Source organism: Chanos chanos, chromosome 8, assembly GCF_902362185.1.
Source record: "Chanos chanos chromosome 8, fChaCha1.1, whole genome shotgun sequence".
NCBI classification, from domain to species: Eukaryota; Metazoa; Chordata; class Actinopteri; order Gonorynchiformes; family Chanidae; genus Chanos; species Chanos chanos.
The window spans coordinates 14,360,063-14,373,445 of NC_044502.1; the positions used below are offsets into that span (position 1 = coordinate 14,360,063).

The 13,383-nt window shown below is 36.6% G+C and overlaps 1 protein-coding gene across 1 annotated transcript; it reads left to right on the top strand.

The window, feature by feature from the left end:
- Positions 1–248: 248 nt before the first annotated feature.
- Positions 249–11,385, top strand: LOC115819318 (calpain-1 catalytic subunit-like). The gene is made up of 20 exons (XM_030782879.1): positions 249–485; positions 742–814; positions 1,818–1,936; positions 3,435–3,568; positions 3,648–3,828; positions 4,680–4,754; positions 5,082–5,167; positions 5,799–5,870; positions 5,987–6,147; positions 6,423–6,583; positions 6,707–6,718; positions 6,950–7,153; positions 7,450–7,518; positions 7,625–7,682; positions 7,784–7,848; positions 8,473–8,541; positions 8,647–8,725; positions 9,001–9,117; positions 9,638–9,690; positions 11,359–11,385. The coding sequence occupies exons 1-20, from the start codon at positions 249–251 to the stop codon at positions 11,383–11,385; spliced, it is 2,052 nt and encodes a 683-aa protein (XP_030638739.1).
- Positions 11,386–13,383: the final 1,998 nt, after the last annotated feature.

Sequence of the window (13,383 nt, forward strand, 5' to 3'; positions counted from 1 at the left end):
ATCAGTAAATAGCCTTCACTCAGAATATTTGTTATAGGAAGTCTGGCTTAAAGACAAGAAAATGATATGTTTAGCATTTATGGTCCAAAAAGCTGTCAGTGTGGCTGTACAACAATGTACTGTCTGCAGTAAAAGATATTGTACTGTTCTTTAGATAAGTTCTTTTGGCTGTCAGAGTGTGTCATATGATATAAAATCTAACTGTTTGTGTCTGTTAATTTTAAAACAGATCATTTCCAGTAGCAAGAATGCCTCCTCCTGGTGTGTGTTTAAGTGTCCTATCTGAACGTAGTAAGAGACACGGTCAGGGGTCTCATGATGCCCCTCTGAAATTCATGGACCAAGACTTCAGACATCTGCAGCAGCATTGTCTCATGAACAAACTATGGTTCACCGATGGCATGTTCCCCCCAGACAGAAAGTCTATTGGTCAAGGGGTACTGAGTCCTGACCTGCTTCCAAGAGTCAGGTGGCTGAGACCACAGGTAGGTTTGTGCCTTCATCCTGAAACATGTAAAGTGTAATTTGTTTTAAACCCTGTGGGTCAACACCCACAGTTACATATGGTGTCATGGAAGTAAGGAATTATGATAAATTGCATATTTCAAAAGTCCTGAGAAACTAACGATGTGACCACATGCTATTCAGTCATATGTTCTTAATATGTCAGATTATTGATGAGTGGTAATGATATTAGAATTTGTCTTTACATGTGCTTTTTAATGTTGTTCATGTCCTTAGGAAATTGTTTCAAACCCTTGCTTCATTCTGAAAAATACGTCAAGGTTTGACTTTGTTCAGTCAAGTTTCTTGGGTAAGTTAAACAGACCCTCCTCTCTAAAACATCTTAAAACAGATCATAAAACAGATAACATGACTTAGTGCACACTCAGGACAAAATTTACATACATGATATGTTTGAACCTCATGGTTTCACAGCAATTTGTCTTTATTCTTTTTATTGTTAACAGTGAATTGTTTTGAAAAGTGAGCACATTATCCTGTAAATAAAAAAAGGGGTTAGGAATGGGTCAGAGTGGCTAACTATAAACAGATTTTAAAAGGTTTTAACAGTGCAGAATTAAGTGATGGTGTTTTCTCAGTCCCCGTGACCCTAATTAGGATAAGTGGCTTAGATAATGAGTGAGTGAGTGTTTTCTCGGTTAAACACTATGATCTCACTGTTTATGTCCCAGTCCTTAAGATTAATTATTTAATAAATTGCACTGATCAGCACTGTAACTTTTTAAATGCACCCATATGGTTTCCAATAGATTTGGGATGAATAGAGTTACTAGTGAAATTTAACTAGTAAACAAACATAGTGCTGGCTACTTTCAGCTATCTTATTGTCAATTTCAGGTGGTAGTTCACACGGTATGTATTGAAATGCTAATATGAATGTCTTAACAGAGGTGATGTAGTGTACAGAAATATTCCCATAACTCAGAACTTTATCTGACATTTTGTCATAAAAAAAAGTCATAAGTCAATTAGTTATACAACTGATCTTTCACCATTTGCATGGTTATGCTATGATCTACTTGGATTTCTGCGCTTGTCAGCGAACACTCCAGTTAATCAGCCTGTAATTAGTAGTTTATCAAAAACTGGACATCCCTATTTCAAATAATGAGATAAGATGATGAGATAGTATTCATGCTCAAAAGTTGAATTTAATCTGTAAATAATATAGGTTGTTTAATTTGATACCTGCATTTTAACATTTTTAAAAATGTTTAAACGTTTAAAAATTAATAAAATTAACAAAAATTAATAAAAATTAGTAACTTTATTTTGTGTGTATTTGTGTCAAGGTAACTGCTGGTTTCTAGCGTCTCTTGGATCACTGACACTTCATAGACCAGTAATGGATCATGTTCTTCAGACTGGACAGACATTTCAAGATAATTATGCTGGGATTTTTCGCTTCAGGGTAAAGTATCTTTTCCATTGTTGCATAGTAATGCATCCTGCAGTTCATCAAGTGAAACTCTCATTTATAACTAACCTCCCTGACTATTGTGAGCTTGGGGATGGGATTTTGATAAATTAGCTGCTGTTAATATGCTAATATGCCAAAAATGGCGGATTTGCATGTTAAAATCATATTGAATGTTATCTGACTTTAAAGCATGTAGACTGCTCATTTAATGTCATGGTTTGAAGTGAAGAGGATGAAACAAATGCTTCTTGGAACTTACAAGTTAGGACTCAGGCTTCAGGTATACACAACAGGTTGACAATGCACATCCAAATCAAAGAGGAGGGAAAAACCAGGAATATTTACACAGAACAGAGCAAGACTAGGTTAACCAAAAACAGGTGGAACTAAGGATTCACTAACTAAGAATACAGGAAGTGCAACAAATGTAACATAAAATGGCCAACAGAGGCGGCGAAAGAGAGCCAGGGTGTGACAGTTGTAAAGATTTCAGATTTCTGGCATGGATATAGTCTAGAACTGTGAGGCATGTTATTTGGTTGAAATGGGATAATAGGAAAGCAAATTCTTCCCCAGTCAGGGGCGTACATATGTAGTCTGTTCAGCAGTTGGAAGGGAGGGGGTAGGAGCCTATAGATAATCAAGTCCTTTGTCCTGAAAGAGGCATGAAAATATCCACAACTGTACACAAGAAATGGTCCCAAAGTATGAGCTAAGATAATCTTCAAACATTTAGAGGATGTGGATAAAGCAGAAGCAGGCAGAATAAGCCCCTCCCTGTACTGTGACAGATATCAGGGTTGGTTTACATGGTCTTACTAATGGCTGGAAAAAGTAAACAATACAGATTGGACACTCCCAAGTCCAAATGGGGGAGGCACTACAGAGAGTGGTGGAAACAACCTGTGGGACTTCAAGATCCAGACAGATAAACAAGTAAACGCTAAGATACTGTGATAACAGATAAGGCACAGAACATGGCAATGGTAATAGACGTGGCAATACCAAGTGACGGTAACATCAAAAAGAAGGAGTACAAGAGGCTGAAAAAATACCAAGAGTTGAAAGAGGAACAAGAGAGAATGTCAGAAGTGAAAACCAAGGTAATGCTATTGGTGATAGGAACATTCTGAGCTGTGACCAGAAGATCCTAGAAATGACCACATTGATCTCAGTCCAGAAGAGCACGATCTTAGCATCAGCAAAAATGATGTGCTGCATCCTAAAACTCCCAAGCCTTTGGCCCCAGCCAAAGGAAGATCACATCCACAAGGAAGAATAAAGGTGAGACAGGAATGTGTGCTGTCTACCTCAAAAGGAAGTCTCTAAATTCTCATTTTCTATGTGTAGGACCCATATTTCAGGCCAGGTATTAATTATGACAGACATAATTGTTACAACTATGTATTATGGTGACATATTGCTGTCTTGACCCCTTTAAAAATAACAGTTGTTTTCAAATCATCATATTCTTCCACTGTTTTGACAGTTCTGGCGATTTGGAGAATGGGTTGAAGTTGTGATTGACGACAAGTTGCCCACACTTGACGGAAAACCGATCTTTGCTCATTCAAAAAATCTAAATGAGTTCTGGCCTGCTTTGCTGGAGAAAGCTTATGCCAAGTAAGACCTGTGGTAAACCTCTGCTAAGTTCAGCCCTTGTGGAGACTACAGTTAACTAGGTGTGTTTTCGCTCTCTTAGGGTCTGTGGATCTTATGCAGACATGGATAAAGGTAACATGAGTGAAGCACTGATGGACTTCACTGGTGGACTGGCAATGACCTTTCAGCTGAATGAGCCACCAGAGCAACTATGGGAGCTAATGTGTAGAGCAGGACAGTCTGAATCTCTGATGGGTTGTGTCACTCCTCCAGGGGCAAGTGTTTAAGTTTAGTTTAAAGTTTTGACAAACCAATCTGTTCGAAGCTCTATCAGAAAATGTGATAAGGGAATGTATGTGATGTCGATTGGTTATGCCATACCATAAAGCCCAATTTATACTTCTGCGTCGAATCTCTGCGTAGGCTCTGTGTAGCCACGTATCCTACGCCGTAGCCTACGCCATAGCCTATGCCGTAGCCTGACGCACACCTCCCTATGAAATGTAACTACACATCGCTGCGATGTGTGTCGAAGTGGACCACGACAACTGTGATTGGTCTGCTTGTTAGGATCACCCCTTCTCCTCAGTCGGTTCAATGGTCGTATTCACCATCTCCTCCGAGGTCTTCTCTTTTTTCTGTGGTGCAGTAATTTCAGTAAAAGTAACTGTTGTTCAACATTTATTAGCTCCAACGTGAACCACTCAGTTTCAGTCGCAATTGAAAATTTTCAGCAAAATGGTGAACTGAACGTTCATTATTTTGAGAGCTTCATTTGTTTGTCCCCCAAAGTTTAGAAACTCCTTCCTCTGAAACCAAAACTTGTTTTACAGGTATTGCTGTGCAAGGACTCAATTCTGACTTTTTATTTAACATTACTCCATCACGAGGAAATCAACGCAGTGGCATAGAAATCCCACCGCAAACTAGAATTTCAAGGTTTCATTACAGAGCGATGCAGACACACCAACGCAAAAGTATAAATGCTCACAATGACATAAGCCACTCGCGTAGGGTACGGTGTAGGCTCCGCGTAGAGCCTATGCAAAAGTATAAATCAGCCTTAAGTCAATATGTGATAAAGTGACGAGGACCAGTCAGACATTAACTGTCCTGCACGAATTTGTTTTAGGCAACATGGAATAACAGCTTGTTGCCCAATGGTCTTGTAAAGGAACACGCTTACACGATCACAGGCGTCATGGAAGTAAGTTTAAACTTATGAATTTGTCTTCTTATATATGACATTGTGGCTGATTTTCCTTAAACAAAACAAAAATATATATTTTTAACTTTTAAGATATTGCATGATAATTACTCATGTGTTCCATGCTGCCTGCTTAATTAACAGGACATTTAAATGTAAAGCATTTTCAAATGCACGTCATTATTCCCCAGATAATGAATTGAAGTTTTATGACCATGCATTGGGTTTTTAAAGCAAAGTTATTTTAATAAAGGTTTTAATGATTATGTAAATGATTTTTTACATAAATTATTGTTTAAGTAAAATGATTAATGATGCTCAATGTAGGTAATAAGCAACAGTCGCCCAGTTAGACTGGTGAGAATATTTAACCCCTGGGGCTGTATGGAGTGGACCGGTGACTGGAGTGACCAGTAAGAACATAAACCTTATATTCATTATTCAGATTCATTTAAGCATTTTTAAATAGTTTTATTTGTTCCTTAGCTTGATCTTACAAACAGGTTTTGGTACACCTGTTCTGTTTTTGGGAGGGGGGGGGGGCGGATTACCTATTGAAAAAGTGTACAATGATATACAATAAACTGGATTTGTGTTGGAGATCAATACTTTTGTCGAATCATCATGCTTTCAATCCAAATTGAATCTTTGGTTAATGATACCTCAGTCTGAGTGCAAGACCAAGTCACAGGGTTATATAAACACACTTACAAGTAATTTAATATTGATGAATTGGTTGTTCATGTAAACTAGCATGAGCGTAAGTAATCAAGCGTTCTGATGAAGCTAGAAGCAAATAGTTAATGTGAGATCATTTGGATAACAAAACCTCATCTCTGAGGGTGCATTCTGGTGAGATGCCTATTGTAATTTGATGTTCTCTCGGGTGTCTTATGATATGATTTGCTGACAATTTTGCAAATTGAAATGGGGGTCTCTGTGAAATTCTAAGTAGTGAGCATTGTTTTTATATATGTTGCCAAACACCATTTTGAATTGCAAAGATATACATTCCTCTCAAAATATTTTATTTTATATATGTAGGTCACCAATGTGGAAAACAGTGAATGAAGAAACTCAAAAATTCAACAATATAATTGACAACGGCGAGTTCTGGTAAATAGACGTTATCCTCCAGGAGAAGAGTCCCAAATCTTGTACTTCTTTAGTATAGTTTTTTTTAAAAATGTTAATTTCAGAAAAATTCAAAATTAATATGTTGACCGCTGTAGGATGTCCATGGAAGACTTCCTGAAAAACTTCACAGAGGTGAATATTTGCAGTCAAAGCATTGATGTATTAGCCGGCACTCCTGCCAGTCACTGGACATCTCAATTCCATCATGGCAGATGGGTAGTAGGAACTACAGCAGGTGGCTCTACTAATGACCTAGGTACATTTTCTTGTACATTCCAGGTAGATTCTACAAAAATCCCACAGAAAAATTGCACATTTCGAAAAATGTAAAAAAAAAGAGAAAGAGAGAGAGAGCGAGAGAGAGAGAGAAAGAGAGAGAGAGAGAGAGAGAGAGAGAGAGAGAGAGAGATGCTTTTTTCTCATTTCACTGTTCATGAAAAAAAGATTGTGATTTTTTCTGTTTTTTTTTATCTTGTTTCCTCACACACAGTAAACTGAGTTGATTAAAATGTGTATTGTTTTGTCTTGTAGACAATTTCTGGAAAAATCCTCAATATTGTGTCAGGCTCACAAAGATGGATGATGATTCTACAGACAAGGATCCAAACATCCTTGTGTCCCTCATGCAGAAGTCTGACAAGAGACACAGGCATCTAGCAGCTTATTTCCACATAGGCTTCAGCATTTATGAGGTGGATTTCCAGCATAAGATTTTGATTTGTTTTCTGTCTATGAGACAGACAGTCCTTTACTTGTACCTGGTCATATATTAACAACAGTTTTTTCCCCACCCCTCTTCCCCCTGACTCTTACAGGTGCCATCACATGTAAGTTTTTGACTGTATACAATTTATCTGAAGCACTCATACCTGCTAAACGTGGTTTGTTGATAGAGCTTGTCTCTTTCACTCAGCAGGGCTTTTAGCCATGTAAGGTCATTTATTGAATCATACTTTGATGAAGGCATTGTAGGAAATTACTCTTTCAATAAACTGAAAAAAATCCTTTTATGATTGATAACTGTATCCACTCTAACCACTGTATCATTCTATGTCCAGCTAAAGGGGCAGACAGCAAAGTTCCCTGCATCTTTTTTCAAAAGACACCCTCATGTTGCGCGAACCAAAAAATATCTGAATGCTCGTGAGGTGACTGAATCCTTCAGACTAAAATCTGGTGCGTATCTTGTTGTCCCATCAACCTTCAATCCAGACGAGACTTCTTCCTTTATCTTGGCCGTCTTCTCAAGGACAAACGCCCAGGTTGAGTGAGTATCAGTATTTTTATTTTATTTTTTTACTTTTTTCTTTTTAGTTCACATAGTTACAATAATCATGTTTGGTTTTTGAATTGTTATGTCTTATGTTAAGTATTTACATAATAAAATATTTTAATGCATTTATTACCTTTCCTAAGAGAGAATTCCAATCATAAAATGGACATAACAAAGGTACACAGAACCTATACATTTTTTTCCCTTTAAACTTAAATATCTTTTATTGCCATCCAGACAACTGGTTTTGTTGTGAGAGAACCAATAATAATCTCCTATTTTTAGACCATTCCTGCTAATAATTGGGCTGAAAATGATCAGAGAGCATCACTATTTCTTCAGTACACAGATCAGGTAAGGTTAGAACTTTCTCTAACCCGAGTTACTCTTTAAATCAAACGGTAAAGAATTATTATTGTGGACCAAACATACTTGAATTGAATGCTTATTTCTGTTACAGTATGAGGAAGTGGATGCAGAACAACTTCAGAAATTGTTGAATGAAAACCTTCTAAGTGGTAAAATTTAAAGGGGTTGGGAGAGTTCACAACATGTAGTAGGCCAATGTTTGCCTGTATGTATGTATGTATGTGAACTGTAAAAGTTTTTTTTCTTTTAGGATTTCCACAGAAAAAGGCAAACTTCAGCTTGGACTCCAGCCGCAGCATTGTTGCAGTGATGGATGTATCTTTCATAGCTTACAAAAAGAAGAAAAATCAATTAGTGTCACTAAGCAATTAACAAATGTCAAAACAAAGTAAGAGGACAATTCCTCACAAATATAGCCAGCCGTACCTACACCCACATGACAATGGATTTCACTGCTTTTATGTGCTGGTTGGTTGCTTGTGTTAGGGACAGTAAGATACCATAATTGAGATAAAGATATAGATATCATCATATCAGCCACTGAGATTCAACCATAATCCTAAAGAAGGGTCATCTATCAAAAAGAGAATTTTTATATACTCAAGTATTAAAAGTATTAATAAACAAAATATCTGGGGAAAAAAAATTGTAACAAACTGTAACTATCTTTGTCTTACAGATTGCTTTAGGATAATTTATAGTCTAACACTAGAACAACTGTAGTTTTCTCCATATCTTACTGACAGTTCCAATTTCCCTCACACCTACTGACTTACTGTTCAATGTCATATGACTTTGTTTAAATGCTTGGATGTAAATGAACATAGAGATAATATCTGAGAAATGAAAAGTATTTAAGATAAAAAAATTTTAAATGAACTGAAATTTTTATTATTTGTAGTCTGTTTGAAATGTCTTCTTAACTGCAGTCTATGCCAGCTGTCTGTCTCTGGACGACTTAATGAAGATGAATTCATACGTTTGTGGAAACGAGCAGTCCTGTACAGGGTGATGAGTCAAAGGGCCTGTAATATTTCTGTAATATATGGTACATTTTTATAATCTATATTTACTAAATCTGTTTTTTCCTTTTGTTTTCAATATGTTTCACAGGACATCTTCTATTGTATGGATGTTTCTCGGACGGGAAATCTATCAATGAATGAACTGAGAAATGCACTCCAGGCTGCAGGTGAAGGCGTCTTGCAACACTGGCCTATTTGGAGAAAATGTCATTTTACTGGAGCTTCGTTACTGAGAAAAAGAAAACAATGGCTCATAAACATGAATCACAATTTACAAAGGATCCTCATTGAACTCCAGATATAACTAATGATTACTAAAATTCTAATCTTGACTCTGCATATTTGGGAGTTGATAGTGTTGGATTGATGAACTAAACAGAGAATATGGAGGACTGTTCTGACATAATGAACGCTCTAATATTGTTCTTGACACCTGTCTCAGGGTTTGGTCTGAGTGATCACATGCTGAACCTCATGGCCTTGCGTTACGGTGGCTCAACTGGGGAAATGTCACTGGAGAGCTTCATTTGTCTAATCTTGCGTATGGAGTCTATGGCCAGTAAGTCCAAAACTAAGTACATATTTTAAGTCCAAAATATATAAGATTGTGCCCAGCTGGGACATACTTTTTTAGTTTGAGGTATAGTAGTACCATTTAACATGCTCTTGTTTAAAGTTTATGACAAAAAAAAAAAGCACAAAACAAAACAAAACAATATAAGTGCATGTAGCATTTTCCACAGCGTTTCAGACTGCTTATGGAGATGGAATATACCTTGTATTTGAATCTCTTAGAGAAAGTGAAGGTAAAATTTGAATCTGGGTATGGATGTCTCATTGCACAGTCAAAAACCATAATAGTTTATGCTATGTCTTACAAGGACTGCTCAGGGCAATAAACTTTATTTGTCTTGGTTCCTTGACATGTTGCTGTGTGTGCAACTTTATTTTTGCACTTGTTTTTCCCAGGTGTGTGGACAGTGTGATTTGTTTTTGTAATTTTGCCATTATAGGGCAATAACAATTCATTAAAGTTTTCAAGGTTGAAAAGGTAGAATCCCACCTGTTTTTCTCTACAGAAATATTCAAAAAAATTGCTGCTGGAGGAGAGATGCATCTTGGAGAAAATGAGGTAGAAATATCAATAATTTCTCTGTACAGAGCAAATGCCTCAGAGATTTAGTCACTGAGTCAAACCAAGAAAGAGAAAACATATGAACGTCAACAGGACAAAATACAGTGGGAACCGCTTATAGTGATCACGTCTGTCCGGGTGAAACTGATCACTATAAGCAGATCATTATAACCGTAATGTATAGTTATTACATGAATATAAAGTAATGAAATGGACAACGTCGCTATTGTAACAACCTCGCCTCCTCCCCTTGCCGGTTTCAGCCATTCCGCGCTCAGCGTCACCAGTTTACTAATCACCGGTCTGATCGCCCTCCTTCTGCACACCTGCCCTCACTTTAGTTCCCGATGATGCTTCTCACTATTTAAACCCCTCAGCCGGATCAGTCAGTGCGAAGTCTACACTTTCCCTGTGTTTACTGAGCCGTCTCGTGTTTCGTGTTCCGTGTTCATTGTTACAATGTTTGCTTGGTTACCTGTTCACCCGTTTTTTGCACTCTGTTCCCCTGTTAACCCTGTTTGAATTCAGTCTCTTTCTGACTGTTTATTTGTCATTAAAGTCTTCAGTTCACCGCACTTGTGTCCAGCACAGTTGTCCTTCCTGACAGCTGTTGATGGAAGTTTTTCGACTTTTTCAAAATAAGGCCCTACAGCTGTTTCAAACGCTTTTCAAATTACAGTACTGTACAAATTAAATTACTGAACTGTGTATAATTCAAATACACTACAATATAGTACAATACTGCATATAAAATATAGCTTATTGTAGTTTCAAATTATAATTAGGTTATAGCCTAAAACGTAAAAGTATTGTGCGGTTTACAAAATACGGTAAAGTCAATAGTGCAAATACAGACTTCCCGACTTCCCATGGCTTGGCCCGGTTTTCAGTACATTTATCAATTTTTAACAGAATTGAAAACAAATTGTAGGCTATCAATGCCAAACTAGTACCAGACTTTGAAATCAAACATATCCTTAAAATATTCTGAGGAACACTGCCGCATCTCGTCGACTCGTATTTGGCAGTTTGTCATAAACTTCGATGAGTCTATGTTTGTCACGGAGAGAAAATGACTTTTTTCCCCTCATGATTTCTGTGCACTCAGCATTAGCCTCAAGCGGCTAGCCGGAAGCAGACAGGTTACCGCGAGACAAAGTAAGCCTATAAAAGTGAGGTTTTAAATAAAGGATTACCGTAGTTTTAATTTTTATCCATATGTTGTCATGTATGAAAAGACACAAAATGAACACTGTAAGTGGACTACTTGATTACCATAAGCAAATTATACAGCACTGTACTTGTATAGAAATGATTCTGTCCCAAGCTACTTGATCCATATAAGTGGTTGATCACTAAAACCATAATCACTATAAGTGGTTTCCACTGTATGCATCTGAACCCATTTGTAGGTGAGGGTCAGCAGATTCAATATATTTTTTGACAAGAAATTTTGCAGTTAGGAGCCAGAGGGACTCTGAATGCGGTAGAAACATCTTCAAACATTCAACATTACCTTACATATGAGATATATGAATATGGTCTGTGTGTCATCTAACTGCATGATAGGTAACCTGCTTCATGACTAGATCTTCTTTTAGCCCTGTAAGAATATCTACTGTATCAACTGGCATCTGAACTAGAGCTGTTTCTTTCTTATTTCAGTGGATGTATCTCACCATGTACTCTTGATTGCAACTCTGACTGGACTACAGAAATCAACACTGTACTGCAAGTGAAATCATTTTGATGGCCCATGTACTGTCAAAGTGCAACTACAACAACCCAGACCTAAACGTAATCTGGCGAATTTTTAATCATTAATCACGTTTTAACAATGATTCACTACAAATAATTTTGCTCACAAAGATGCCTGTTTCCCTATGACTTACAATCACAAAGTTTGTCACTGCATTACAGTGTACTTGTCATTGCCCACTGTGACCAGTGTGGATGAAATTTCTCAGCATTTAAATGCAAAAACATGCATGCAGTGGAGAGGAGACAAGATGTCAAGAGACAGAAAAGAGAGCAGACTGACCTACTTAGATAAAGTCGATTGTAAACTGTGGCGTCAGTCCTATTAAATCCTAAAAACATTTAGTGTTGTTATCTGTTGTGTAATCATTTACTACTGGCAATCAAAATGTTGATGTCTGAAGGCAGTTTGTTTTAAGAATGTACTTTTCATAGCTGGACCTGACAAAACAGAGGACCTGTCACTGAATCAAGACAATAATAAACGGACAGGAAAATGTAACTCGATTAAATGATCATGAAAATATGGTTGTTGAAATGCATTCACGTGTTTCCTCTACTACTCGATCAGTTTAATGAGTCTTTAGAAATGATAAATTTGAAAAATTTGGTAAGATAGTTGTTAAAAGATAATGAATTAACCTAGTTGAATCAGATTCATTAAGTCTTGCCTATAGTTGACTAATTGTCAAAATATGGCTTTTTTTTCTTTTTCTTTGTCTTTTTCTTTTCTTTCTTTTTTTTTTTTGCTCATTGATCCATATTCTCATTTGCAACACTGGCCTTCATTTTTCCCACACCTGACAAAAGAACTGAAACACCCAATTAAACAGTTTGCCTTCTTGACTTGGCATATGAATTTATTTTATAATGGGACGTGTTCTGTCCTTTTTCTCACTCATTATCTGAAAAGTCTGCATAATGGTTACCTTATAACAACAATATGCAATGTAAAACATTTCATGTTGGTTAAACTTAAAACCTAAGTTCACCTGCTGCCTTGGAAACACAAGTCAACTTGAAAAATACCATTGTTTCAGTTAAAAAACTAAAGTTGAAAAAGCTGATTTAACTACCAAGCATTTGTTTTCTTAACATTGTTTTTAAAGTTTTCAAAGTTCACTTAACTTTTGATCACTTGTTGTTTCAACTTAGTACTGTGAGTTAAAACATTTTCTTATATATATTTCATTATCCATGAGAGAAAATTTTCCTTATCTTGTCAAAGAAACACACATCTTTGCACTATTTTAAGTCACAGTTTCAAGTTCAAGTGCAACATGTCCTTCTGATGATGGCTGCTCAACCTCTGATGATGACCGCCCAATTTCAAAGCCTGACCTTTACTGGCACATTGAAGTAATCAAAAATAAAACAGCACTCATAAGTACATTCCTCCAGAGTCATACAAAAAGAAAAGCAAGGCAGAATTAAAAGCTCCAAGTTTCAGGTATTTTGAATGTATTACAGGACAACATAAATATCTGTTCCAGCAGCAAGTGATATGAGTCCTTTAGACATGTATACAGTTGAAAGTAACGCTTTGAAAAGTATGTTAAATATCTTAAAATTTTCACAATAGCACTGCATTTTCAATCAAACCTCCACAATGGAGGAAAGGATTGGGGATATGAAGCAGTTCTCTATTTCATTACCAGTTTTCCTTTATTTCAGCCTCACTCCACATATTGTTGAAAAATCACACATCCGTGATTACACAAGTATTTCATTTAGTGAATATTTGTTTTTTAATGTTTGATTCATATTTAGCCATAACAGTGTTTCAATGTATTTGTGTGACACAAAAGCAGCATCGTGGTTCTAGAAATGGATTCATTTTTTCAATAAAAATCAGTACACCTGTGATATAATATGACAAAGTAGAAATGTGGTATTTCATATTTTTTATGTTTGCATCTGCAAAGAGTAATA